Source organism: Hyaena hyaena, unplaced genomic scaffold (genome assembly GCF_003009895.1).
Source record: "Hyaena hyaena isolate Hyena2069 unplaced genomic scaffold, ASM300989v1 scaffold_142, whole genome shotgun sequence".
Lineage (NCBI taxonomy): Eukaryota > Metazoa > Chordata > Mammalia > Carnivora > Hyaenidae > Hyaena > Hyaena hyaena.
This window is the reverse complement of record NW_024080774.1, coordinates 1,378,748-1,406,443: the sequence shown is the minus strand read 5'-3', so window position 1 is coordinate 1,406,443 and position 27,696 is coordinate 1,378,748. Positions and strand designations below refer to the sequence as shown.

The following is a 27,696-nucleotide window of genomic DNA, read 5'->3' as shown; positions in this document are numbered from 1 at the left end:
AATAGGATGGGGGGGGTGAAGGGGGGGAGTGGAGGTCACCCTGACCGTTTAAGATGAACATGTCATTTATGTTTAGAATCAGATTGATCTGGAATCATTCTTCAGCTTGGTTCCTTATTAGCTGTGTGACCTTGGGCAAGTGACTTAACCTCTCTGGGCAGTAGTGTTTGTTTTTATTAGTGATGCACATATGTCCTCCTCTGCGGGATTCTAGAACAGGCACCCATAATGTTAGGCACACCTCCGGCGGGTCAGCAGCCTACGCAGGCATTTTTACACTTCTGCGAGGGCTCCAGGAAGCAAAGAGGTCAGAACCCACTAACTTCATACGGTTATGCAACATGATGCGAGGCACTTCTGTCTGGATTTACGCACGGAGCCATTCCTTCTCTGGATTCTCCGTGAACTTTTCTGGGCTGGCGACCTTCCCTGCCCGTGACCATGGGCTTACCAGTCGGACCCCAGAGGGCACGCTGCGGAGGGACGACTGTACCCCCAGCCCCGGGTGCCGTATCAAACTTGCAGGCGCTTGGGCTCGATCGCACGGTGGGGTGCGGCCCCGAGTTCTCGCACTGCCAAGCCCCTCCCCAAGTGATGCCTGACCTGCGGGTCAGTCCGGGCGGCCCGGCCACTTAAGAGGGCTCGTCCGCCACCGCAGTCCGGGCACTGGAGGCTGGGTAACGTGCGGCGGCGTGGGGCGCTCCGTGCACCGCGGGAGCCCCAAACCCCGCCTGGCCTCGAGCCCCCGGACTCCGGCAACCACCCCCCCCCACAGCTAGGTGCCCCCAAACGCCTCCAGACTTTGCGGCTTGAGGACCCCTGCGCTGTGGGATGCTACAAGCAAGGTGCGTGCACCTCGGCGCCGGGGGACCCGCCAGGCTGCTGTGCACCTGGGGAAACTGAGGCCGGGCGGCGCTCCCGGCACGCACAGCGGGACCCCTCGCACCGCCCCGAAGCGCGCTGCTCCCCTCCCCCCGCACACGCACTCCGTCCCCACGCGCGGCGCGGCCACCGGAAGTAGTGCCCGGGCGGCGTCTACGCTGCAGCCCCGCGCGCTGCCGGTCTGACACGGCCCGGGCGCCCCCGCCGCCGCTGCCCGCGTAAGGGTCCCGGCCCCGGCCCCGCGCCGCCGCCGCCCCCCTCGGCGCTGAGGGCGTGCGCAACCCCTACCCCCGCCGCCCGCGCCCTCCCCGGACAGCCGTCGCGGGTGGCGGCCGCAGGCTACCCACCGAGAAGGAGGCCGTCCATGTCAAAGAGCAGGTGGGTGGCGGGCCGCGGCGGGGGTACGGAAGCCGCCATGGTGCCGGCGTCACGGCCAGGTGGGGGCGGAGAGAGGCGCGCGCCCCCGCCGCCCCGCGCACGCGCGCCTCGGGCCTCCGCGCGGGTCCGGAGCCGCTCTGCGCACGCGCGTGTCCCGGGCCTCCTCGCCTCCGGGCCCTGAGCCGCTTCCGTGCACGCGCGCTCCGAGCCACACTGCGCACGCGCGCCTCCGGCAGTCCCTGGAGGGTCGTCGAAAGCGCGCTCCGAGCCGCGCACGCGCGCTCCGGTTTCGCCGCTGGGCGCGAGCTTAAGACGGTCACCCTTAGTCTCGGCCGCGGGGCCGGGATGCGGCACCGGCGGGCACGAGTTTGTCCGCACGCCCCCCCGCAAGCGAGGCAGTGCAGCGACGAGCTGCCGCTGTGGGGGCAGCTGCAGGACGACTTTGGGAAGGAATGGAGGCAGGAGGCAGAGCGTCTAGGGACGTTTCCTGGGGCTGTTTCGGGCAGGGCCCTGGGGGTACTCAGGTGGGCATTACCGCGAGGCGCCCGGCAAATGTGGAGCCAGGTGGCCTGGTTATGCAGCCGTCCGAGCCGGGAACTGCCGTCCCGGATCCCCGCAGGTTTCCCCTTTCAGTTTCGCGCGCCCGCCGCCCCCGCGGGCCCCGCCGCGCGCATGCGCCCTGGCGAGCGGGTCTTGCAGGGTCTGTGGCCTCAGTGGCTGTGTCAGTGTCGGAGAATCCCTGGCTGGTGCGTCCTCCCAAAGTCAAGCGGAAACTTTCAGATAGGAAGGGGGCGAAGCAAAATTAGGGACGTGTCTTGCCGCCTCCGCCTGCCCATGTCTCCTCTGCTTTTGTTGCTCTGAGGTTTTGTTTGTTTGTTTGACCTTTTGCAGTCCTTGTGAATGCAACCGGAAAAGTGTTTTTTTTTTTTTTTTTCTAGTTCCCCCCTCTCAGAAACACCTTTATGTGACCGTTTCTGTTTGGCGTTGGTTGGCGTTGCATATGCATATTTAAGCATAAGGATGGGCCCTCTTTGAGGATGCGGAAGTTAGAAAGTTTCAGAGACTCTTAAGACCTTCAGGGTGCATTTCTGGCGAAGTGCATCCAGTGTGCCCGGGCTTGTGTGGATTGTGTAAGTGTAGCAAGAAGAGAGGCAAGGAGCTTCTGTGTCTCGCTTAACTTCGCCTGAAAGGTGCGTGTTTATGAGACCCGCGGGCCAAGCAATCCCTCAGTCCTGGCGCTTAGGATATATTCAATTGCTTCAGGTCTTTTTAGGCTGTTGCTGTCGCAGGCTACAGTTTCTTTTGGAGGACAGTGGACCTCAGAGAAGGCAGTTCATCAGCCACTTACGGGCCTGTGCTAGGCTCTGCTGTCGCCAAGGAAGACAGGCTGGGTGGCCTGAACGACACACGTGTTGCCTTGTAGCTCTGGAATACGGGGTTTGGAGAACAGGCAGCCAGCGGGGTTGGTTAAGGCCTCCGGAGATGGCGAGGACAGCCTTGTCCTTAGCTTGTACAGGGCTCTCTTATCTCTTCAGATCATCTCTCTATGGGTCTGTTTCTGTGTCCAAATGTCTCCTTTTTATGATGACCCGGGCTATGAGGGATTACCGACCCTAATGACCACATTTTAATTTGATTATCTAAAGACTCTACTTTCAAATAAGATGATCTTCTGAGCCTCCTAGGAGTTAGGAATCCAACCTGTGTGTACATTTATTATATATATATAAAATACACACCTGTATATTATATTTAACACATTGTATTATGTATATATTACTTTATGTGTAACTATAATCTATAATACGCATATATTGTACATAACAAATATATAATTATATGTATACACACACATATGTGTACTTCAAACTTTACTTATTTTGAGCGGGGGAGGCGCAGAGAGAGAGGGAAAGAGAATCCCAAGCAGGCTCCACTCTGTCAGCACAGAGCCCCCTGCAGGGCTTGACCTCATGAACCGTGAGATCATGACCTGAGTCGAAGTGAAGAGCTGGACACTTGACTGAGTGACCCACAGGTTCCCTGTATACCTATATATATGTTTTGCAGAGGGACACAACTTGGAAATGTTGTTTTTCTCCCTGAGTGTAACACCATAACATTTCTGCTGATCCCTTAGATAAAAGGGAAGAAAAACGTTCCACGCCGGGACTGAGAATTCAGAGCTGGGGTGGTAACCTAGAAGCTGTGGCTGAACTGTGATGTCGGGGATGACTGGCTCCTTAGGAGAGTTGCCTGGATTTGGAAACATGGTACAGATTTGCTGTGAAAGTAAGTCCCCACGTAGTCGCATGTGATGAAGTTGTCAGACAACCCGAGACAGACATCTGGGCGGTCTCCCTTGCCCTTTTCCAGCCCCTGTAGCTACGGGACCGGCTGGCAGCACGCAGTCCACTTTGTTCACTTCCAGGAACCAAGCTGCCAGCCGGGGATTTCCCCTTCACGTCCTCTGACCTGGCAACAAATCATTGCAGTTGCAGAGGGAATGCACTAGTGATGCACTTGTTTTTACTCCGCACGCGTAAAAACGTGATGCAAACCGTTCTTTCTTTTGAATCTTACATATCTTTTGTGTGTGATGGGAGCTCTCTCTTCATTTACAAAAACAAAAGAAAACAAAAGAAAAGAGAAACTGAAGCAAACCCTGAGAGCTGTCATGTTTATTTGTGACAAGCTAGATTGGGGAAAAAACAAAGATAGTTCACAGTTGAAGCGGTTTCCAGGCATGTAACTAAATGCACTTTGACACTTTTTAATTCTCCTGGCAGTCAGGCAGTCAAAGATAGAAACCGTCAAAGCTTCCGGGGAGACAGAGGATGGATTTCCTTGCACAAGTTACAATTTATGTTTGCAAAATTGTGTTTTCCCCATGGGATGATGGCTTACTTTCCTGACATGTTTAAAATGCAGCAGACGATCCAATAAACTGGAGTACGCCGCTGTCAAAAACACCTCCACCAGCGATGGTGCCGGTGGAAACTCAGGATCCCTTCCCACACACTGAACATACACGCTAAAGCAAAAACGATACATTGGTCTTAGCTTATCTCCGCTTTCTCATCTGGCTGTCTGGCTCCTTCTGTCTCTGGGTTTGCTTTCTGTGTTTTCTTTGGAAAGGTGCTTACAGGCCACGTCCTGTCTGGAAGGCGGTCAAGCCCTGCGGTTCACCCTCAGCAGCTCCTGTGTCCTTCGCTGGCTCCGACCTGGTCCTGGGGAGCATCAGGCTGCCGTATGGCGCCCTTTCTGCAGGTTGCATGTGTGGAGCCCTGCAGCAGCAGCGTGCTAGGCCTGGGTCTGAAGGGGATGAGTGGAGGGACGTCTTCAGGGACACCAGAGTCACTACCAGCGAGACGAGTCAGGCTCTCAGAGACTTTGGAGAGCTCAGTTTGCCGTCTCCTCCTGCAGGGTTCCTGGAATGGGTCAACATTCCTTCCGTTGAGCTGGGAGTGGCTCCAGACATAATGAGGGAGGAGCGGAGGGCATACATCAGAGTACACGTATCTTTTCATATGTGTGTGCAAACATATACTTTCATACTTTACTGTATGCCGTACCTGTACTTTATATTCTTTATGGATGGGTACGCATCTGTGCATCACGTCTATTAAGTTACATGTGTATTTTTTTATTCAGTGAGATCACACTCTAGACAACAGACGATGATAAAAACTTAAGGACCCAGGACCTCCTAAGGGAGCCCTAAGGGTAGTGGACTGACTATGTCACAGACTTACAAGTTCACTGTGGTCGTTGTAGATGAGAGACCCTTTCTAAGGCTAGGTTAGTCTGCTCTGGCTGCTGTAACGAACTGACACAGACTGGGGGGAGCTTAGACAGCAGGCAAGTGTCCCTCACAGCCCTGGAGGCTCAAAGTCAGGATGCGGATGCAGACAGATTTGGTTCCCAGTCAAAGCAGGACAGCCTGCTTCTTGGTTTATTGGTGGCTGTTTGTCTCTGTGTCCTCATGTGGGTCGGGGTGGGGGCTCTGGTGCCTATTCTTCTACAAGGTCAGTAATCCCATCATGGGTGGGGCTGCATCATGACCTCGTCTAAAGCTGGCTAATAGTTATATTAATATACGACATGTACATGTTGTGAAATATGTATGCATTATTGCTCGTGTATATTACCCTAGTAAGTTAACGGAGCCCAAGGAGGGTTCTTGGGAAGCTCCAGTCTGTAGCGGCTCCATCAAAGGCGCAGGTGACGGCCTCGCCTTGCTGGGGCCACGGGATGGTGGCCGGAGCAGTGTTGTAGACTGAGCCTTCCCCCGTGGGATCCGATAATGTCTCCGGGTACGTGTGTCAAAAGTGGGTTTAAGAGCAGGACACCCACCTGGTGTTGGATTTGCAGGCAAACCCACAAATGGGTGTTGGTGTCTGGACCGTGCTCCCCGATGCCTTACCTCCAAATACTTCCCCACTGGGGATTCCGGCCTCACCTGATGAGTATTTTGGGGGGACTCCAAACATCCAGTCTGTTATAGAGTGTTATCTTTCCCTTTGCCATCCAGCTCTACTCAGGTTTGATAACTCATGCCCTTAGTTATATATGTCCTACATGGAGGGACCAGGCTGCCCTAGTGTGCCCAGGCCTTGACCACTGTCACAGACAAAACCCTGCATTCCCGGGAGCCCCTCGGCCAGAGGGTCACAGAAGACACTTGGCCGGCGTTCCCTTAGCTGCCCCCCCCCCCACGTAGGTTGTGACTGAGCCAACGGTGTCAGAGAGGCAGCAGGTTGGTATTGGGATCCGTGTGTCCTTTAAAGTAAGGGGAAGGTGTGGCTGGGGACAGATGACTGCCCGCGCTGCTTTACGGCTGTGGCAGTCACCCAGGTATGCCTCTGAAGACCGGAAGGGCAGGTGATTCTGTTGACCTCCATTGCCCAGTGTGCGCGCGGGTCTGTTTTTCCTCCGGGGCGGCCGTGAGCTTGGTGGCTTACCGTGGAAGGGTGGTGTGCTGTTCAAGGAGCCTTTACAGGTGGCCTCACGGCTTTCGCATGTGCACAGAGATGCAGAGGAGTCTGCGCAGGAACCGCTCACCTGCATACCCCTTGTCTGGAGTCCCCCCCGCCCCGTGCTCTGTTGATATTTGGGGCGGGGAGGTTGATGTGGGCTCAGTTGTGGTTTGCAAAATTCACATAGTGAAGTCCCAGCCGCTAGAACCTCAGAATGTGGCTGAATCCAGAGATAGGGCTTCAGAGAGGCAATAACTAAGTTAAAAATGAGATTGTTCGGTTGGGCCCTGACCAAGCAGGACTGGTATGTTTGATGATAGGAGGAGGTTAGGATGCAGATGTCCACACGGGGACCCCGTAAAGGGACGGAGTCTTCACGCCACGGGGAGAGGAGGCCATGGGAGAGACCAGGCCTGCCCACGCCTGGAGTGTGGACTTCCAGCCTCTGGAACCGTGTCATGTCATCCGAGCAGGTTGACAGCCCTTCCTTGTGCTGGGGGCCATGCTGTGCACTGCAGGGTGTTAACAGTGTCCCCCGGTCTCCACCCAGGAGACGCCAGTGGCACCTCCTAGTGCGTGTGTCTGTCCGTAGGTGCCTGTCTGTCTGTCTGGCTATGCAGCAGGCCATGCCTCCACCGACTCATCCGTCCAATGCTACCACACACGCAGGTGCACACACATCCTGGCGTCACGTGGAGGAGTCCAGCGAGGCGGGGATGCAGGGTCAGATGCTGAGAGGCTCGGCCCCGTCTAGGCAGGACCTTTTACCCTGGGCAAAGTCCACTTGGCCCCAGGAATTCATGAGCCGGTTGGAGGATTCGAAGAGGAGTTGGATTCAAGAGACAGAACACAAAGACCTTGGTCCCTGTGCAGCTAAACAATGTCACCTGTTCATTCCTGGAACATGGTCCTGACGACAGCACAGCACCTGCTGCTCTGGGCAAGGGCACAGCTCAGTGTCCTGCTCATTCGGCCTTTCCCGAGAGGCCCCGGGTGAGCACGATCCCTGCAGCTTGCTGAGGTCGCTGCGCTCCGCGCAGAAGTCAGTCTCCCCGTCCGGTGCTCTGTCTGCTGTGCCCGTGTCCCACACACTGCATTTTCCCGTCGATTCTCACGTCTGGATGTGCGGGTCCCACCCAGCATGGATGCCTGGTGTTAGCGGGGAGCAGACAGGGGTGCTGCCCGCGGCTGTCCGTGCTCCAGCCCCAGGAGGGGCCGGCTTTGAAGGCCTGGGCCCCTCACTCCACTCTGAGGAGGTGGTGTCTGTGCTGAGATCAGGCTCCGGAAATTCCCCTAACGACACTGGGAACCCAGGGACGCCAGCGTCCGTGTGACGGGCCCTGAGTTTCCCTAATGGACATTCACCTTGTCTTCCCTCCCCCATGTTGCTAGCCTGGGCCTAGGAAAGTCAGGGACCCCTTGGTTGGGAGGCCTTGGGCTTGCTTCTCCGGCGCCCCTGTTTCTCCGTAAGCCCAGGCAGCCCTGGAATGAGGCTTGAGCTCTGTAAGTGGCTGACCTGGCCGCTCATGGCAGCTTTCCTGAGGGATGTGGTTGATTCTTCTGTGCAGAGGGCCATGATCCTCACCCTTCTTTGCCATCACAGTATAGCCTGAAGGATTCGTCTGCAGGAGTGAAGTGGCCCACGGTGCACCAGCGTCAGCCTCATCGGATCTTGCCAGAAACGCAGAACCCGAGGCCCCACCCACACCTACTGAATGGGCCAGGTGGCCAGGTGGCCGAGGCCAGATGTGCTTGGACCTGCATTGTAGGACCAGGGCTCCACGTGCCCTGAGGATGTCTGGCGCCGATTATGTGTATGTAAAAGTGCAGGAGACACGTTAGGCCTTCTTAGTGTTTGCTCTCTGCATGCACACTGCTGGGTGGTCTCCACAGCGCATGCTCACGTATTCCCGTCTGCTTTCCCTGTGTCTTTGGGAAACAAGGGTCCAGCATCCGTGCTCTCGACTTATTTTACTCGGTTTCCAGTTAAGGCCATGTATGTTTTCAGGTTAACTGTATTGACAGGTTATTTATTTCACTTTTTAAAATGTTTGTTTATCTTGCGAGGGAGAGACAGAGCATTCAGATGAGCAGGGGAGGGGCTCAGAGAGGGACAGAATCCCAAGCAGGCTCCGCACAGTTAGCGCAGAGCCCAGCGTGGGGCTCGATTGAGGGAACCGCGAGATAGTGACCTGAGTGGAAATCAGGCCTTGAATTCTTAACTGACTGAGCCCCCGAGGTGCCCATATTTATTGCATTTTTAAACCAACCCCCACAAAATGGGTCAAGGGCTTAAAGAAACTCCTATCAGGAAAGTAAACTGCCGGTCCATGACAAGGAAAGGTAACTTCCAGCATGAACTTTATAGCACCCACGAATGAGGAAAACACACCTAGCCCTGGTACATAAGTAGATATCACTCATCTAAAATTGTGTATATATGGGCGCCTCACTGGCTCATTCGGTTGAGCATCCAACTTTGGCTCAGGTCATCATCTCATGATTCGTGAATTCCAGCCCCACGTCGGGCTCTGTGCTGACAGCTCGGAGCCTGGAGCCTGTTTCAGATTCTGTGTCTCCCTCTCTCTCTCTCTGTCTCTCTGCCCCTCTCCCACTCACTCTGTCTCCCAAAAATAAATAAAAACATTTTTAAAATTAAAAATAAAATTGGACATATAGAGGGGATGAACGCTCAAACACTGGGGGGATTGAGGCACATGGTCAAACCCTACTCGGTTTTTCCTCTCTCCCTGGACCCTTGGGGACTGGACATGACCATGGACATCTGAGGCAGGGGCCTGAGGTTCATTGTGCCCCCGCCCCGGTAGGAGCCTTGTTCAACACTGGGATCCACGGCACCAAACAAGGTCCCAGCCCTCTGCCTCTCCCTCTCGCCTTCCCTCTCTTGTTTGTTTGTTTGTTTGGAGATCGAGAGTGTGCAGGCATGTGTATAAGTGGGACAGGGGCTCAGAGTTAGATGGGCGGAGGATCCCAAGCAGTCTGTGCGCTGACAGCAGACAACCCGATATGGGGCTTGAACTCATGAATCGTGAGATCATGCCCCGAGCTGAAGTCAGACAAAGTCACAAACTGAGCCACCCAGGCGCCCCTCTTTTGAAATCCTCTCCCTCTTGATTTTTGTGTCGGGCTCAGTCCTCTGACAGGGAGCCCTCCTTGCAGGGCCTGTTAGGGGTAGGTGTGCCCGTGGAGGATGTGCCTGGTGATGGTGTCATCTTGCTCCCTTCTGCCTCCTCCCCCAAATCACAGGAGGGGTGCTCAGGGCCCCCCTTGCTGACTCTCCGCCCCAAGGACCGAGTCTGTGCTCACCTCACCTGGGAGACCTGCTCTGCACACACCTTGCATCGAGCTGCTCTGCTAACAGTGCCGGCTGCTCAGGAAGGCTTTGATCCCATGCGGCAGTTTCTACGAGATGCACAGGGTCGCACTCGCGCTCAGCACCATTTACACAAGACAGGTGTTCAGGGTTCGCACTGAAGAATGATTGGGTGTTGGTGGTTTCATCACGTGTGCTGTAAAAGCCACCAGACCTCCCCAGTGACTGGGACGTGCTCACTGCTTTATAAACCGTCTCAACAACCCCGCTGGGGAAGCGGTTAATTATTTTTATACATAAATGAGTTAATGGAGCTTGAGAGACGTTGAGTGCCTGGCCCCGGGTCACCCACCTGACAAGGAACAGGGTGGTGTCCAGCCTGAATTGGTCTCTCTCCTCAAAAAGGACAAGTAAGAACTCTCTGTTGTTATGGTGTCCTAGATACTTTATAACTGTCTTGTGGGTACGTAATCAAAACCATCATGCGAGGACATCACTAATGTGAAAATCAAATACGTTTATGGTTGTTCGGGGGGAATAAAAAGGAAAAATATCCTGGAGACCACCAGCGAAAATAAGACAAGCAAGAGAAAGGAAAAAAAGAAAAAGAAATGTCCCGAATGTAAACAAGAAGGGGCTCCTGGGTCGCCCAGTCAGTGAAGCGTCAGGTCAGACTCTTGGTTTCGGCTCAGGTTGTGAACTTCAGGTTCTGTGGGTTCAAGCCACACATCTGGCTCTGCACTAGCAGCACAGAGCCTGCTTGGGACCCTGTCTCCTTCTCTCTCTGCCCCTCCCCCACTCACGCTGTCTCTGTCTCTCTCAAAATAAATGGATAACCTTAAAAAATATAGTCTTTTAAGAAAAGTAAACAAGAAGAAACACCGTATATATTTTTCTTTTTCTACCCCCCCCCCCCCCCCCCCCCCCCCCCCCCCAGTTTAGATGTAAATCCATAATGGCAGTGCCGGGAAGTTTTACTCTGCCTTCGTAGACTCTTCCTGCTGGCCTCAGAATTAAGTTGACATGACACAGATGAACAGGACAAAACCACGTTTAATTGCATAGGTATAGGAACGCCACATGCATGAGGGGTTCTAAGTCAGAAAGGTAAAATGAGGTATCTGTGCAGTCCTGAGCTAAGGAGGGGGAGGTGGCCTCGAAGGGGTGAGGCAGTTCCCAGGGCAGTAAGAACATGTTCTGAAATGAGGTGTTTGCCCTGCACGCAGATGGGCCACTCAGATATTTATCTGTGATAAGAGCTCTTGTTCTGGGAAGGATCCCCAATTCAGATCCTTGCAGGTGGCGAAGGGAGGGGTAAAAGCTTCTCTTGAGCGTGAGGGGTCTTGATGATCTTTAGGTCTAAATAATGCATGTGCCAGACTGATGCATTTTGTTTGGGGAGGGTCGCTCGGAAGCCTTTCAGCCTCGTCCGCGGTGTCTGACGTGACCTTATTAAAGTGGCAGGTCTAGCCCCACTCCGCCCCAGAGAAGCAGGTGTCCAGCTTCCCCAGGCTCCACCCTGCCCCTAGACAAAGTGCGGCGAAGACACAGGCATCTGGCTACTGGCTTCCTCCTCTCCCTCCCCAAACAGACAGGAGCCTGCAGCCGCCAGGGCGGCTCAGCTGGTTAAGCATCCGACTCCACCCAGGTCATGATCTCATGGTTCCGTTCATGAGTTCAAGCCATGCAAGGAGCTTTCTGCTGTCAGCATGGAGCCCGCCTCGGACCTTCTGTCCCCCTCTCTCTCTTCCCCTACCCTTCTCGAACTCTCTCTCTCTCAAACATAAGCATTAAAATTTTTTTTAAAAAAAAGAAGACAGGAGCCTGGAAAGGCCAGGTACCAGGCCATCGTGCTAAATCCATCAGTCACATGTTTGCTGGAAGCAGTGTTCCTGGGGTCAGTGCTGTTCTTCTCACTTATTTCACAAACGTGTCACACACACACACACACACACACACACACTTAGAAAAGGAAGTGACGTCTGTTACCTTCCGTTACATTGGGTCCATCCCAGCACACTCTTAGAAATGCCAGACTGCCTTTATGCTCACAGTCCAGGGAGGCTCTAAAATTCCAACCACGGCTCTCCAGAAGCAATCTTTCGGTGTGAACTTGGGATCTGAGCACATCATGGGGACAGTCAGCGTGTTGAGATGGCAGAGTAAATCTGCACAGTAAAACTGTACGGAATGAGAAACTAAAGTACCTCCAATGGTGAAGATTTTAAGACGCTTAAGAGAATTGGGATGTGTGTGTCTACATACAGACACACACGTTTATGTTACACATGTGAATAATTTAGCTGCGTGTGTGGGTTTGCTTAAAAGTAATCTCTGTGCCCAGCATGGGGCTTGAACTCACGGCCCCGAGATGGAGAGTTGCATGCTCTACCAGCTGAGCTAGCCAGTTGCATGTGTGTGTGTTTTATTTACTTATTTTATTTTATTTTGCTTAAAGAGACAGCAGGGGAGGGGCAGAGAGAGGGGGAGAGAGAGAGTCCCATGCAGGCTCGATGCTGTCAGTGCACAGCCCAAGGCAGGGCTAGAATACGCAAACCATGAGATCACGACCTGAGCCAAAACCAAGAGTCAGGTGTTTAACCAAGTGAGCCATCCAGATGTCCCTTAAGAAACTGGAGGAAACACTTATATAATTTAAATATATTTAGCTTACATATACACATACGTACGTGTTATATATAATGTATAAGTGATATATGCGTTCATGGTTTTCAGAAACTGATGAATAAAAGTCATTACATATCAACAGACTTGATTTACACATACACATTCATTGTGTATGTAAATAGATGTATGTGCGACTTTCAGAAACTTAAGAGGAAAGTCTTTTCTACATAATGTCTGTATGTACATGTATATATGTAAAATAGCACAGATTTGAGTGTAGCATAATAGTTTACAATATTTTGTCCTTTTGTGGCCGCACTTCAAACGAGTATATGCGTCGGCCTGCGCTGGGAGTAACATTTAAAAAGGATGTATTTGTGGGGTACCTGGGAGGCTCAGTCAGTTAAGTGTTCAGTTCAGGTCATGATCTCTCAGTTTGTGTGTTCAAGCCCTGCATCGGGCTCTGTGCTGACAGCTCAGAGCCTGGAACCTTCTTCGGATTCTGTGTCTCCCTCTCTCTCTGCCCCTCCCCTGCTCATGCTCTGTCTCCATCTCTCTCAAAAAATGAATGAATATTTAAAAAAATTTAAAGCATGTATCTCAGATCCGTTTCCCAGGGCCGTTTCAACTGCTCTGCACGAACCTCAGAGGCAATTAGTTCCTGTGAGTTCTTCATCTTGGAGTCCTTCCACAATGCCATTTTAGGGAAGGTGATTTCCAGGACGTAGTTTGGGGGTTAATGATAAAGCTTGAAACCCCAGAACAGGCTCTATCAAAGAGAAGGTCGTGATTAGCGCACAGTGCTAGCGAACAATGAGCAGCGCGTGGTAATCGGAAGCCACAGGTTACCAAAAGCGCCTGCCTGGGACCAACTCAGAAATGCCCATCTTCCTCCGCTCTTCGGTCCCTGTCCATGTTACAAGTTCAGGCGGGGGCTTTCCCACATGGTTTTCGTTGCTGCCCGGTAACGCTCATTGTGATCACCAGGGAGGGTCTCAAGATGAGAGGGGGTTTAGCATCCCTGCAGATCATGAAGGTGGTGGGTGGCTCGGTGGAGAATAGCGGAGGTCGTCCTGAATGGACACAGAGCTAAGTGCACCTCGTGCCGTGTTGCTGTAGATAATACACTAGGAAGATGGGATAGTGGACTCCGGGGATCCAAGGCCTCTCCTCCCGTATGGTGAAGACAGAGCCCTTCTCGGAGCACCATGTTGCCGGTCCCAGTTGCCTGATTTGCATGGAGATGCCTCTTCCTTGATTCAAGGCCCTCATGATGGAGCCTTGGTCTTTATGTTCAGTCTTGGGGAATGAGTCTTTGCTTGCTAATCCCTGAATGAGTGCATTGTGCCATAGTTCTGTGGGGAGTTGGGAATTTCCCAGCAATGCTGTCTCCATTGGGCCCTTCCTCTGTAGACAGCCGAGTGAGAAGGCATAGCTAGTGTTGACTTAAGGGTTCCTGTGTGATGCCTCTGATGGGCAGCCCGGTCGGAGCTGGGCCATGGTCCCTAGGCAGTAAGAGGGCTGGTGCTCAGAGAGGTTGAGTGCTTTTCTGAGGTCACACAGGGAGCCAGAGCCGGAGTCAGAACTGAATTCATGTCCGTGCGCCTCGAAGATAAATCACCCTGAGGGGTTATTTATTGTAGCAGGTGCTGCGTTGAGAGCATTGGTCGAGGGGCCACATAAAGTGCCAGGGAGTCTTGGCTGTAGGTAGCTGTAGCCGGGCCTCTGGGGGGTCTTTGCCCCACAGCAGGGGAGAGGAAGGATTCGCAGATGGCTTGCTCTTTGGGACTTCTGCTCAGGAGGACCTTTCTCGAGGAGGGGGTTCTGATAGAAGCAGGCACCACCACCCAGGTCTCAGGGGTTGTGAGCAGGAATGGGCAGGCAGCAGCTGGGTGGCTCCCAGAAACCCGTGAAGATGCCCTTCAGAGGGGCGGTCTGTCTCCACTCTGCCTCCTGAAGCCATCTTTCAAATGGGGCCCTTGCGAGGGGACCTTTCTGCCCGTGGCCCCACCTTGCGTGCACACTCCAAGCCCTGGGACCATAGCAGCGGCTGTGGGCGGGCTGGGCCGTAAATGAGAAAGCCAGCGGCCGCTCTCCGGGACCACGAAAAGCATGCTTTTGCTGGGGGTGACTCATGAGGGAATTAAACCTGCAGGGTTTCAGCATTGCCCTGGACATTTCTTTGCGAGCTGCAAAGCAGTCGGAAGCCTGCCAGGGCATGCTGGGGTTTGACCGCTAGCTCGTAGAACACCTGTGTCCAATGCACCAAGTTTTATGGAGTCCCCTGGGAAACCAGACGTCGTTGTGATGATGTCTGGGTCCTGCTTCTTCACGGTAAAATACTTGTTCAGGTTTCGGTGCGCTATCGTCTTGGGTTACCGTTAAGAATGGGAACTATGTTCGCGCCTGCCGCATTATGTATTAATTCTGTGGGTGCCTGCCAGGAGCCAGAGGCACGGAAAATAATTACAAATGGGCAATGTTTTATTTATAGAAGTGGGATAATGAACACGACTGCTCAGAGTTCGCCTTTAACTTTTCTCCTCCTTCTACGCCAAACATGATGAATGGCATGAGGGGAACAGGCAAACCCTGGAAGTTATTTTCCCTGAGGTTTGGTTTCCCCCGAGACCTGGGAGCAGAGAGTCCCTGCCCATTTCGTCAGCGTTGATGGCACGCCCGCCTGCTCGCCACCCACGAAGCCTGGCGCTGTCCTTGCTCAGCGCCTAAGCCGTGGTGTTGGTGAGGAGAACGCATTCCTCGGGGCCCCGTGTGCGGCGTGGGCGGCTGGAACTCACCTCGCAGACAGCGTCGGAGGGCTGTGTGCATCAGGATGTGCACACGGCGTTGAAAACATCCCCCTCTTCTGTGTCCCCAGGTCTCATGGCCAGAAGAGCACGTCAGTTTGTCCGTCCCCCCCCCACACTCCCCGCCCATACTCCTTCCCCTCCCCCCCTCCTCCAGCACCTGCTCCGTTTCCTTGTCGCGCACAGGGACACACCGCCTCCAGCCAGCGCGGAATGCTGGCTGAACGCCGGGCATTGGATCCCCCTCGCACGTGCCAGCGGGTCCCTAAAGGTTGTGGGGAAGCATTCAGACCCCACACACGTTCCGAGTGGACTGATCCCCAGCGCGTGAATAGTCTGCTCAGGCCGGGAAGGGCAGCCTCCCTGTGATTTATGTGTGAGCCACGCGGGGTGTGAGGGAAGCCCGAGTGGAGAGATACACGCACTTAAATAACTTTTTTATGATCGATTCACCAATTACCCCGCGATGACTGTCTGGCCGTAGCCGGGCTGTCCCGTGATTATTCACTCCCCGGGAGTTCGGGGCTGGGTCCTGTCCAGCATGGCTCCTTGAAAAGCCGTGGGAGCTCCTTGGACGAAAGGTACGCTGTCACACTCTCACAGGCAGCAAGCACCCTGTCGGAAAGCCTCGGAAGAACCGGTGAGTTGGATTAGTATTTCGTGTCTGTTTTTTCTTTTTTTTTTTGCTCTCCCGCTGCTAAGATATTGCGGTAACTCGTGCCAGCAGACGGCTCCCGGGAGCGGTTAGGTGAGCGCTCCCGCCTCACAGCCGAAAGGCGCCTCTTGACTTGGCGGACTTGCAGAGAAGTGTTAGCTGCTGGAGGTAGCACCTTCGGTGATTTTCTGTGGGAATAATGAAAGTTTGTACATTCCTACCTGTTGTTTTACATTAAAAAAAAACACAAAAAACCTGTAAGGCTGCCTGGGAGGCTCTGTCAGTTAAGCATCTGACTCTTGATTTCCGCTCACATCATGATGTGGTTCCTGAGATCGAAGACCCTCCAGGCTCCATGTTCAGGGTGCAGAGCCTGCTTCCGACTCTGTTTCCATCTCTCTCTGCTCTTCCCCACTCCTCTCTCTCTCTCTCTCTGTCTCTGCCGTCTCCCACACACACCCACTCTCTGCCTCATAAAATAAATTAAAAAAAAAAAACAAACCTGTAGAACCACCTACAAGAATTCATCTGTTTTCATTTGTTCATCTGTGCTGAAGCAGGGAGGTCTTGGGGGAGAAGAAAGTGATTGCCAAATAGTCTTTCTTTCTTTCTTTCTGGATTAAAGTGGTGGTTTCGAAAACACAGGCTTGATGAAAAGACTAATGGAGAGCCCAGAGGCAAGGAACCCAAGAGTAAATGAGCAAATAAAGAGGTGCATTTTGTGCTGTGGTTAACTCAGAAGAGAAATGGAATTAACCTTGTATATCAACATATTAGGACCCGTGCTTCTGGGTTAGATGGAATGAGATGTATGTGGTATCAAGCATACACCGTGAGACACTGGTGTTAGTCTATGCTTATGACTCGTTGCTTTCCTAAAGAGTTAATTTGAGACAGAATGAAGAGCAGTTCTCTTGTTTTAGGCTTTTGTAATTTTTGACATTTAGTTTTCATTTTAAGGGTACGAGTACAAAATAATATCTCAGGAACCGCTTGCACTGGTGTTCTAAAAAACAGAAGCAGAACGCCAGTGATCCCAATTAGTAGCTACGTTGCTTAACAGGCTGCATTGGCTTTGCTTTGGGTGTGGGGTTCATTACTCCAACGTTGGACATTACATCCAGCTGTGTAGACTCTTTACAAAGGAACAGGGTTAAGCAGGGAATGGCATGTGGCTCAGAAATGGACCGCACTTTATTCTGAACATATGTAGCAGTTACAGGAGGTATTAATCCGAGACAACTTGACCTTTGCAATGCACGCCATATGTAATCCACCAATCCTGAGCCAACAAAATGTGTGATTTCTTTTTTTTTTTTTCCTCCAAAGAGAGGTGCTAGGACTTGCATATAATGCCTTTCAGATAAACCTTCCTTGCCATCCTCTGAGTGAACGTTCATAGTCAATTATGACGGTCAGTGCTTGCTTACTTCTTAGGCAGATATCAACATTTTTCAGGCTATACGTTGATTTCATCCTCTAAATTAAGCCTTGCAGACTGAATTGCAGGGCTGATGAGAAGAATTGTCATTGGAGAGATGTCACCAAAAATGGTGAAATGCTTATCCATTCTACGGTTATTTACGATAGGCACTTTTTGTCTCGACAGATGCATGATAGCAACTGACAGATTGTTTCTATGAACTGGTGTCTACAGTGACATTACTATTTACCAAGTGAGAAATTGCCCCATTTTCATTTATAATGAGATTGTAACGTAACAACTGATGATATCAGGTTCCAGAAATGTAAATGCTTTCAGTGCATTTGAAAAAAAAAAAAAAAACATACAAGGTCTCCTTCTGTTTGCATTTAAAACTAAACAGTAGATATCAGGCATTGCTTCAAAGGCCGATTGAAATAAACATCCAAAGTTTCTGGGTAAAAATCTAACGACTGTTCTCCAGAACACTCTCTATCTCTGTTGTTTTGTTTCTATCTTCTTGTCTCATCAAGATTCCTACCTTGTTTGGAAATTAACCGTGTAAAGCTTCGCAGCTGAGTCAACAGTCCCTTACCTGGCACCCTTGGGATTCAGGTAATGAACTATGTTGCAATCATGAAACCCAAGCCCAGTCTTACCTCTGGGGTTGTCCACGTCGGACAGTCTGTGTAAATACTGCAAGTGCCAATGTCAATAATAATTAAGTGCTTATTACGAAGAGGAAGTGCAGGCTGAGACTCACATTGGGCTAACTCAGCGTAGCGCCTTTGACTTTTTTGACTCTGGCAGAAAGCACAGAGGTGAGACAGAGAGCGTCTGGGGCGCAGTGTTCCTCTGAGTGATTCCAGGACTTGGAGACATCTCATTCAGAGAGAGACACAGGACTGGGATGTTGCCGTTGGCAAGTTGTCCACCCCGGGTTTCTGAGTCACAGCCCTGGAAGGGTCATTGCTGTGGGGACTGACTTGTACCCCGGTCTGAAATTGTCTGTGGGCATCTGGAGCGTTTCTTGGCGACGAAAATCCACCCCTGGCCTGGAATTGCTGAGTTGGAGGTGTGGAGATCAGCCACCTGCTGATCCAGAGATCAGCCTCTGCACCTGCTCTCAGCTGTTTTCCAGGATTCCTCATAGTTCTGGTTGTGCTGGAAGATGTCCCAGCTTGTGTGACCCGGGTCACTATCACGCACGGGTTTGCTGAGTTCCTGCCTGGTACCTCTCTTGCAAGGGAGGTGGGAAGTTATATGACTTCAGATGACTTGGCCAGCACCCTCTTCAGCGTGGACATGGACGGGCCTTCCCAGAGCCCGGTGTCTTGACTCCTTTGCAAGTGTCCCCCCCCCCCCCAGCTTACAAATGTACAGCCCTTTGTCCATAACCAACAAGAACAAAGACGGAAGGACAGGAAGCGGGTTCTTGGGGAAACTTATTTTTGGCAGGTCTGCAGCAACGGACGTAGAACCGATGTAAAGTTGAACAGTCTTTATTCACCCCACAGAACGGTGCAGGACTGTTCATGTGCGTGTCTGCAGAACTTTGGTCAGGCTGTTTCACGTAACATCACCATTATGCTCCTTTGTGTGTGAGTGTGTATTATGTATTGTACTGATCGCTTTGCAGCGTGGATGTATAACAGATCGTTACATCGTACGCCTTAAACCGAGATATATGTCAATTATAGCTCAGTAGACCTGGAATGTGTTTTCGACATTCAATAAAACTGGAATACAGATGTCGGTGTGTGCCCAGGTTTTACTGAGATACAAGTGACGTGCAACGTCCTGTGAGTTGAAGCTGTACGATGTGATGATTTCATATTTGACATATCAAATATATTTCCGATGTGATATTTGATGTGTCAAATATAGATCCAATTTGATATTTGATGTGTCAAATATAGATCCAATTTGATATTTGAAGTATCAGATGTAGATCCAATTTGATATTTGATGTATCAAATATAGATCCAATTTGATATTTGTTGTATCAAATATAGATCCAATTTGATATTTGATGTTTCAAATATAGATCCAATTTGAAATTTGATGTATCAAATATATATATTTGATATTTGATGCATTGCAAAGTGAGCACCACAATAAGTTTTGTTAACGACCATCACCTCACATAGTTACAGATTTTTGTTTCTTCTAATTGTTAAGTCATATCATACAACAAACAAGTGCAGTTCTAGAGAAAACAGCAGTGTCTGTTATGAAGGTCAGAGATGGTCCTATGGGCAGCTCAACTTGGAAGCCATCGGCATACTTTTCATAAGTTTATTTTGATTTTTTTAAAAAGTTACCTTCTAAAATCAAAAACAAAATTTTTTGAATTCTGAAATACACCCGGCCCCAAAGTTTCTGTTTCAAGGTGGTAGAGCTGGGCTTGTCATTGCAAACAGGTTTGTGTTGAGCCTCCGTTGTGACTTTGAACCATCGGATGGTGGGTGTCCATGGTGTGTTTTCCCGCTTACAGCATCAGACCATGCTCCTGTGTCCCCTCAGAGGCAATTTCTGCCACTTCAAACCTCATGACCTTCCTAAGCTCTGCAAACTTTGCGATAAGGGGAGAACAGTCAACAAACATCCATGCAGCCACTAAAGTGGGCCAGGATTGCTGTGCCTTTTGGTCACTGTCCCTAATCAGAAGCAGCTGCTGACCCCTTGTTCCCCTCCCACGTACCTAGGAGGCAAAGAGCACCTATTTCTAATCTACTGGTGGTCACGATGGCCCAACCTGGGATCGCATGGCTGGAGATACTAAACCGAACGGCATATTTTGAAAGGCTAGATGTTTGATTGACTTAAGAACGGATACCAGGGCATTTGTGGCTCAGTTGGTTAAGTGTCCGACTCTTGACACCAGCTCAGGTCATGATCCCAGGGTCATACAATTGAGCCCCATGTGGGCACAGTGTGGAGCCTGCCTGGGATTCTCTTTCTGTCTGTCTGTCTCTCTCCCCCCTTCCCTCCCTCCCCCCTCTCTCTCCCCCAGTTGAATTCTGTGTGTCTAAAGTAAATATATATATGTTTATATATATATATATACATATTCTTTTATAATACATATACGTATATGCATATATATTATAAAAGAATATTGTGGTGCCTGGGTGGCTCAGTTGGTGGTTAAGCATCTGACTTTTGGTTTTGGCTCAGGTCATGATCTCATGGTTTGTGGATTTGAGCCCCACATCGGGATCTATGCTAATAGCGCAGAACCTGCTTGGGATTCTCTCTCTCTCTCTCTCTCTCTCTCTCTCTGTCCCTCTCCGCCTCAAAATAACTAAACTTAAAATGAGCAGGACAGAGCTTTGACCTAAGCAGGCCTCTGCACCTCAGCATGACTGATGGTTTGGGCCTGATCATTCTCTGTTGCCATGGAGTGTTGTATGCATCATCAGATACTCAGTAGCATCCCTGGCCTCCACCCAGTGGATGCCAGGAGCACTGCCCACAACCTGTGACAACCAGAGGTGTCTGCAGATGTTGCCAGGTGTCCCCCAGAAGGGAGAGTCACCCCTAGTTGACAAGCACTGGTTTGGCTCATGCCATAATGTGCAATGAGCCCTATTTTACGGGTGGGAGAAACAAACCCGTGTTCTATAGATGGCGTCACGGTCAAGAGCTCATCAGCCCCATCATATTGTCACATAGCACACACATGACTCGTCCACAGGGGGCGTCTGCAGCCGTCTGCTGCATGGCCATTAGGGCTGAATCTCATGACTCACATGTCACGAGGCCGAGTCACGATAGTCAGCAACATGAACTGGGTCCTGGGAGCTTCTGGTTGCAAATGATCCAAGTGGCGAATTCCTGAATCGAGAGGGTTATAGTGGTAGGTGTCAGAGCTGGGTGTGTGGTCTGGAGATTTTCTCTTGGAAGTGACAAGCCCCATGCCATGTGGCTCATAAATAAACTGCAGCTTTCATACCTGTTTTTAATGCTTTTTTTTTTTTATTGGGGTGGAGTTCACAGAGCACACAAATAACCATCGTAAAGGGTGCAGTTTGTGCATTCAGCCACTGCCTCTCTACTTGTAGAACTTTCTAAATCAGTCGTCCAAAACCCTCATTCCCCTTCTCCTTGGCCCTGGGTAAGCACAAAATTCCCTTTGTGTCTCTGTGTATTCGCTTACTGAGGACATTTCCTTTAAGTGGAGTCATACAGGGTGTGGCCTTTTGTGACTGGGTGCTTGCCCTCAGCACCACATTTCCAAGGTTCAGCCACATAGTAGCAGGTGTCAGAATTTCATTCCATTTTATGGCTGAATCATATTCTAGTTTAAGGATTGAAAGGGATTTTCTGGTTGTGTATGTGGGAAGGTCCCAGAATCAAAGGCAATGCTTCAGGGTCCAGGACCGGCTGCCTTAAACACCAGCTGAAATTCTTCGTAAGTCTGACATGATCTCGACCTGCTGTGTGTGGCTTAGATGGAGGCAAACCCCACCGTATTTGAAAATTGTTGCTCTTGGGGGTCCCTGGGTGGCTCAGTCGGTTAAGCGTCCGACTTTGGCTCAGGTCATGATCTCGTAGTTTGTGAGTTCGAGCCCCACATCGGGGCTCTATGCTGACAGCTGAGAGCCTGGAGCCTGCTTCAGATTCTGTGTCTCCTTCTCTCTCTGACCCTCCCCTGCTTGTGCTCTGTCTCTCTATCTCTCTCTCTCTCTTTCTTTCTCTCGATCTCTGTCAAAAATAAATAAACATTAAAAAAATGTTAAATTTTTTTTTAAATAAAATAGTTGGTTTTGCATCCTGGTTAAGTTCTGTGGTGGTCTCAGTATTTTATGTATAACTGGGGCCAGATGCTGTAGCTGTTACCCTGGGCTGCACAGCAAATCCCCACAGCTGTAACGGCTCACAGTACCATCCACTGGTTGTCTCACAGTGTGTGTAGGTCAGCTGTCTGAGCATGGCTTACCCAGGGACTCTGCTTGGGGTCTTACAAGGCTACGTCAAAGTATTGGGCACAATTGTGTTTTCATCTGGAAGAGAGAGGGATTGCGTTCCCAGCTCATTCAAGGCGTAAGCAAGTCTTGTAGTTCTTTGTGATTGTAGGACAGAGGCCCTCAGTTCCCAGGGACAGCCCCTCCCTATTGGCCTTTCACCCCATGACTGTTTCATCTAGGCCTGTAGAATAGCATGTCTTTTCTTAGGAACAGGTTTTCAGTTGCTCACCAGATTAGGCCAGGCCCACCCATGATAATGTCCCTTTCGATCAGCACTAAATCCACCTATTGGGGATCTCAAACACACATCCAGCGTCCCTTTACTTTTGCCATATCCTGTTGGTTAGAACATCACAGGTACCCTCACACTCAAGAGGAGAGGGTCACAGAAAGCTGTGAGTTCCAGGGGCTGAAAACTGGGGAGGCCGTCTTGGAATTCTTCCTGAAAAGGTGGCTTTTTGTGGGCGGAGTCAGTGGCGACCTAAATAGGATATGTTGTGTCCCGGGAACCCAATGACCTAGTTACCCACACTCATTTAGAGGAAGTGATGTCTGTGGCAAGGTTGTTAGTATTGGTGCTAATCAGATCGTTTTAGCATCATTGATTCCCATTTGACGGTAACGGAAGTGTGGGGGACCCAGGACTGCCCCCCCATGCCTGCTGGGGACCCCACGGGCATCTGCCATCCACCAGACGGGGTACGGGCTCGCCCTAGAGCCTGCGGGCATGCAGCCGGAGCCTCACTCACGGATTGGGAATGGTGCTGTGCTGGTGCCTTGCACGTGGTCCCTCCTTTCGTTCTTGCCGTACACGCCCACCCGTGTCCCCACACCAGATGGGGGGTTGCAGTCCCCACCAGCCGGAGCCGAGCCTGCCTGCACTCACACTAGGGGCGAGGCGCTTGTGAACGCCTCCCTTTCAGGAAGTCACATCACGTGATCGGACTTGGCCGCAGAGGCCCGGACGGTATGTTCTGTTTGTGTTAAATAAAGCTCTACTCCGATGTGTCTGTAATGCGTTTCCATTGGGGTGGACTTCACATAATGTACAATCAACCCCTCCGAAGAGGGCAACTCAGAGACATTTAGTGCCTTCACACACTGCCTCTCTGGTTCTAGAACTTTCTACATTGGCCCTCCAACACCTCCATGGCCCCTGCCCTCAGCCCTTAGGAACCACAGATGCCCTTTCTGTGTGTGTGTGCCTGTACTTATTCCGGACATTTCCTGTAAATGCAGTCACAGGCTGTGCGGCCTTTCGTGGGTGGCTTCTGGCGTGGGGCATGATGTGTTCACAGTTCGCCTGTGTGATGGCTCACGTCAGTCTTTCGTCCCACTGTGTGGCCCAGTCCTTCTGTTTTATGGATAGACTGTATGCTGCTTATCTCTGGACGGACACGTAGGTTGCTCCCACCTTTCGGCTGTTGTGAATAATACTACTCTGCATGGGGGCATGTGGGTAACCATTTAGGACCCTGTGTCCAGCTCCTCTGGGCATATCCTCAGATGTGGCATTGCTGTGTCATCTGGCGAGCCCATTCAGGTCTTTGAGCAGCCCCTGTGCTGGTTTGCACCATGCGTTTCAGTAGCTGTTGGGTCTTGAGGTCCTCCGATTCCAGAGGTTTATGTGAGCGTCCCCGGGAGGCAGAATACGACGTCTCCTGTCTGAACTTGTGCTGGGGAGATGTGTGTGCAGCTCTGGAAGAGCACTTGGCAAAGCCTCAGCATATGTTGTTAGCACTGCTAAGACTTGTTTCTGTCTGCCCTGCAGCTTATTAGGAAAGGCAGTAGCCAAGGTGTAAATAAATGGGACAGGAAGTCCCGGGAACCGGTCGGTCACCTGATGGGCAGGGTCCCATGGTTCCAAGGTCAAGAGCTGACACAGCAGCCTCGGGGAGGCCCGGGGGCCCAAGTGTGGCATCTAGACTCATCCCGACGTGGCCCCATCTGGGCACCACCTTGGGGTGGCTCTCCTCCCAGGCTTGAAAATCCACAGGAGCAGGTCCCCATGCTGTGGCTGGCTGGCCTTCTCGCATGGGCAGCACTTCCAGAACTGAGAGCTGGTGAGTGGAATCTGCCCCTGACCATGACCTGTGTCATGGAGCCATGAGCAAACAGGGTCTCCTGGGATGCATCCCCTGCCTGCCTGCTCCCCGAGCCGGGCCACACACCTTTCTTCTGGCACCGGGCTTCTTGCGTCCTTCTTCCACCGCTCCCCCTGTGGTGTGTCACCTCTGCCTCGCTCTGGGGACAGAACTACAGCTTGTGAGTTCCAGAGGACAGAGCCAGGGGACCATCACCCTACGGTATTCAAGCTCCAGCTGTATCGGGGCCGTTGTGTCGGGGTTTACTCTTCTATTCTCACTTCTGATGCCCGTTCCTCGCCCTCAATACAATTGCATCCAGCTGACAAATTAGGAGATTAGGGATTTTATTAGACATAATAGCATAGAAGTGGCTGACTGACTAATTACAAATTAGCGCTCCTGGCCACTACCCAGCCATTAACTAGGAAGCGAAACATCTCATGGTACGGCATGCTACGTGGAGTATATGTGCTATGTATTCCGTGTCTGAGCACATCCACCACAGGGACCGATAACGGTGATCTCGGGGGCCTTCTGTGAAGAGGTACGGAAATTCCGTACATTCCCGCATGCCTTCGAACACAGCTGCCACAAAGGTTTTTCAAACAGAAATTGTGTTCCTGTGATTTTAAGTCAGGTGTCTTACATTTGCATCTTTTATTTATTTATTTATTTTTTAATTTATTTCTGAGAGAGAGAGAGATGGCGTGAGCAGGGGAGGGTCAGAGAGAGAGGGAGACACAGAATGCAAAACAGGCTCCAGGCTCTGAGCTGTCAGCATAGAGCCCGACACGGGGCCCGAACGCACGAACCGTGAGATCATGACCTGAGCCGAAGTTGTCCGCTTAACCGACTGAGCCACCCCGGCGCCCCCATTTCCATCTTTTAGACTAAATGAACCTTGTGCATAAAATTATACTTGGAGTATAATTATTTCGTCATGGCTCAAATGGTGACCTAAGGTGGGGAGGCAAACCTCGTTTTGACCTGTAATGATTAAATATTAGGGATATTTGGAATAATTAGCAAGGCCTTTTTATGTTTTTCTACCATCCTAATGGTTATTCAGCAAGCTCCTTCGAATCCTGCCAACAGTTAGTATAGTCATAGAAGTACTTGTGTTTTAGTAAAACTTCTAGGGTTTCCTTTCTTTAACCAAACCTGTAGCCTCTTCATGTGGGGATAGTGTCCTAAGAGAGTTTCCCCTAACAAAACTGACTATATTCTCACATCTCATACAGGAAACACATCTAGTTTCCCAACAAGGATATATTCTGGTGCTAAGGGCAGAGACTCTTGAATGGAATTTCTTACAATGCAGTTGAAATCCAAAGCTGATGGGTCATTGCTGTATTCCTGGAAAGCATGTTTAGGAATAGGGCTGTCTGTCCATTTTCCATATACAATATAGTAATAATTGAATTTAAGTGAATTTGACTAGAAAGAATGAATGTCTTGGTAGCATTTCATTAATAAAAAAAAAATACACTTTGATTTAAAAACTACCATTCTCAGGGCACCTAGATGGCTCAGTTGGTTAAGCATCTGACTCTTAATTTTGACTGCAGTCACCATCTCACAGTTTGTGGGTTCAAGCCCCAAAGTCAGCATAGAACCAGCTTCAGATTCTCTGTCTCCCTCTCTACCCCTCTCCCACATTGCACTCTCAAAAACAAAGATTCAAGAAAATGATAAAGAAACTAGCCTTTGGGCACCTGGGTGACTGAGTTAAGCATCCAGTTTTAGCTCAGGTCTTGATCTCACGGTTCATGGGTTCGAGTCCCATGTCGGGCTCTGTGCTGACAGCTCAGAGCCTGGAGCCTGCTTCACATTCCGTGTCTCCCTCTCTCTCTGACCCTCCTCCACTCACACTCTGTCTTCTCTCTCTCAAAAATAAAAAGACATTAAAATTAAAAAAAAAACTAAACAAGTTTAATATTCTAAATGAATTTTTAAAATCCACTCTGTTCTTATTTTTCCTGAAATAGTTGGTGAAATACGTGTTTACAGTGTGGAGGCACATTTTCCATGCCATTTAATTCACCCACTTGTACGATTCAGTGGTTTTCATCAGGTTACCAGCCCGTGGGACCTTCGTATGTCAGTTTCAGAACATGCTCATCACCCCAGTGAGACCCTTCATGCCCAATTCCTAATCTCCGTTACTATCCCCTGCCTGAGCTGGTTTTCAAGAAGTCATATTTCTTCCTATTTTATCCCATATCTTTGAACCCAGGGCACATGAAATATTGCCCTCGGGATGTTCAAAATCATGCAGTTACATCATTGTGCTGCATGAGCTTGTAGTCATTGTTCTAGAAAGACCCAGAAGTAAATCGCTGAGGCATGAGGAAGCGAAACCTGTGCGTGCTATGTATGGCGTATCTCTGTGACCCTGCTTGGAGTGTTTGCCTTTGTCTTCCTGGACGTGAAATCACTCGGTCCCTCTTCTGCCATTGTTCCCATTTCCTCCTCCTCCTCCTCCTTGCTTATTTCCTAAGGAAATGCCTCTGGCCTTCCTTCCTACACTCGGCCGTAGGATTGATTTCCCCTGAAGCAAGTCAGCTCACCTGTCAGTGGGATGACTGCTATCATTTGAACAAATGGATCATTATTTCCAGAGACACAGCTAATAAGTGTAAGGGAAAATGCAGTGCATGTAGGCAGATGACACCATTGTACATTAAACCCAAAACGTGAAGTCTGTGGATATGGGAGCATGCTGGGAAGATTAGTTGCGTAAGGGTTTTCAAGAGCAACAGTCCAAAGTGATGCAATTTGGGAATAGACGACAGAGCACCAGGTGGTCTGGTGCGGACAATGACTAATGAGTTCTTACCTACAGATAAGATTGGCACAGACGCCTGATCTATTGGTGATCTGGGACCTGAGCTATCGGACATCTGTTGAGGGTCTTGCACAGCTAAATGCTTAATATCTGGTAAACTGTTTTCTTTCTGGAAACCTCATCCCGCAGATAACATATTGCTCTGAAATTGTGATAAACAAGGAAGAATCAGTTGGTGATGTACAAGTGATCGTATCCTCGGGAGGAACAGCCCGTCATCTTTTAAAGTCTGTAATAGTAAACGACCAATGTACTCCGGCACGGTCCCTGAGGTTTAGAGCCGTTTAGAAACAAATATAGATGTTCTCTCCTGGCCAGGGACTCTGAAAACGGGATGGCTCACCCGTTAGGATGTACTCAAACATGAAAGTCGGCTAGTACACTCACAAAAGCATAAGGGACCCAGAGGATGAAGGAAAGCATAAGGAATTAAGGAAGCTAGTGTGACAACAAACCCGGGCTCTGAAAGGGAATATTTGTGAGGTCGGGGAAGAGGGAGAGAGAGAATCACGCAGGTCAGGAAGACCCCCACATCCCAAACCAGCTGATCAAAACACTCCCTTGGTGTCTGGTTCCCAGGTCCCCCTTGAGTTAGGTTCTGTGCCCGTGGACGGAATAGTATTCCCACTGCGTCGGACTCTCAGAAGCATGGAAATTTGCCACATTTAGATCCTAAGTCCTAAAATCAGGCCGTTGGCGAGCTCT

At 50.7% G+C, this 27,696-nt stretch overlaps 2 protein-coding genes across 9 annotated transcripts in view; one reads left to right on the top strand and one right to left on the bottom strand.

Annotated features, from left to right (window-relative positions):
• Window positions 1-1,377, bottom strand: part of LOC120235972 (pseudouridine 5'-phosphatase) — a 75,884-nt gene extending 74,507 nt beyond the window's left edge. Inside the window, exon 1 of one of the 2 annotated variants that reach the window (XM_039238557.1) lies at window positions 1,230-1,377. In XM_039238557.1, coding sequence (XP_039094488.1) covers window positions 1,230-1,299 — 70 coding nt within the window. In that variant the 5' untranslated portion in view covers window positions 1,300-1,377. The remainder of the gene's footprint in view (window positions 1-1,229) is intronic. The other variant, XM_039238556.1, reaches the window with a different exon arrangement.
• STS (steroid sulfatase) overlaps window positions 1-27,696 on the top strand; it is a 160,760-nt gene that overhangs the window by 5,334 nt on the left and 127,730 nt on the right. The window contains exons 1-2 of one of the 7 annotated variants that reach the window (XM_039238550.1): window positions 1,047-1,260; window positions 3,398-3,549. The exons of 1 other annotated variant lie outside the window; for it this stretch is intronic. The gene's annotated coding sequence lies outside the window, so the exon portion shown is untranslated. Of the gene's footprint in view, window positions 1-624; window positions 846-1,046; window positions 1,261-1,766; window positions 1,785-2,300; window positions 2,451-3,397; window positions 3,550-27,696 lie in introns of those variants that run through there. 5 more of the 7 variants (XM_039238551.1, XM_039238549.1, XM_039238555.1 and 2 more) reach the window with 5 other exon arrangements.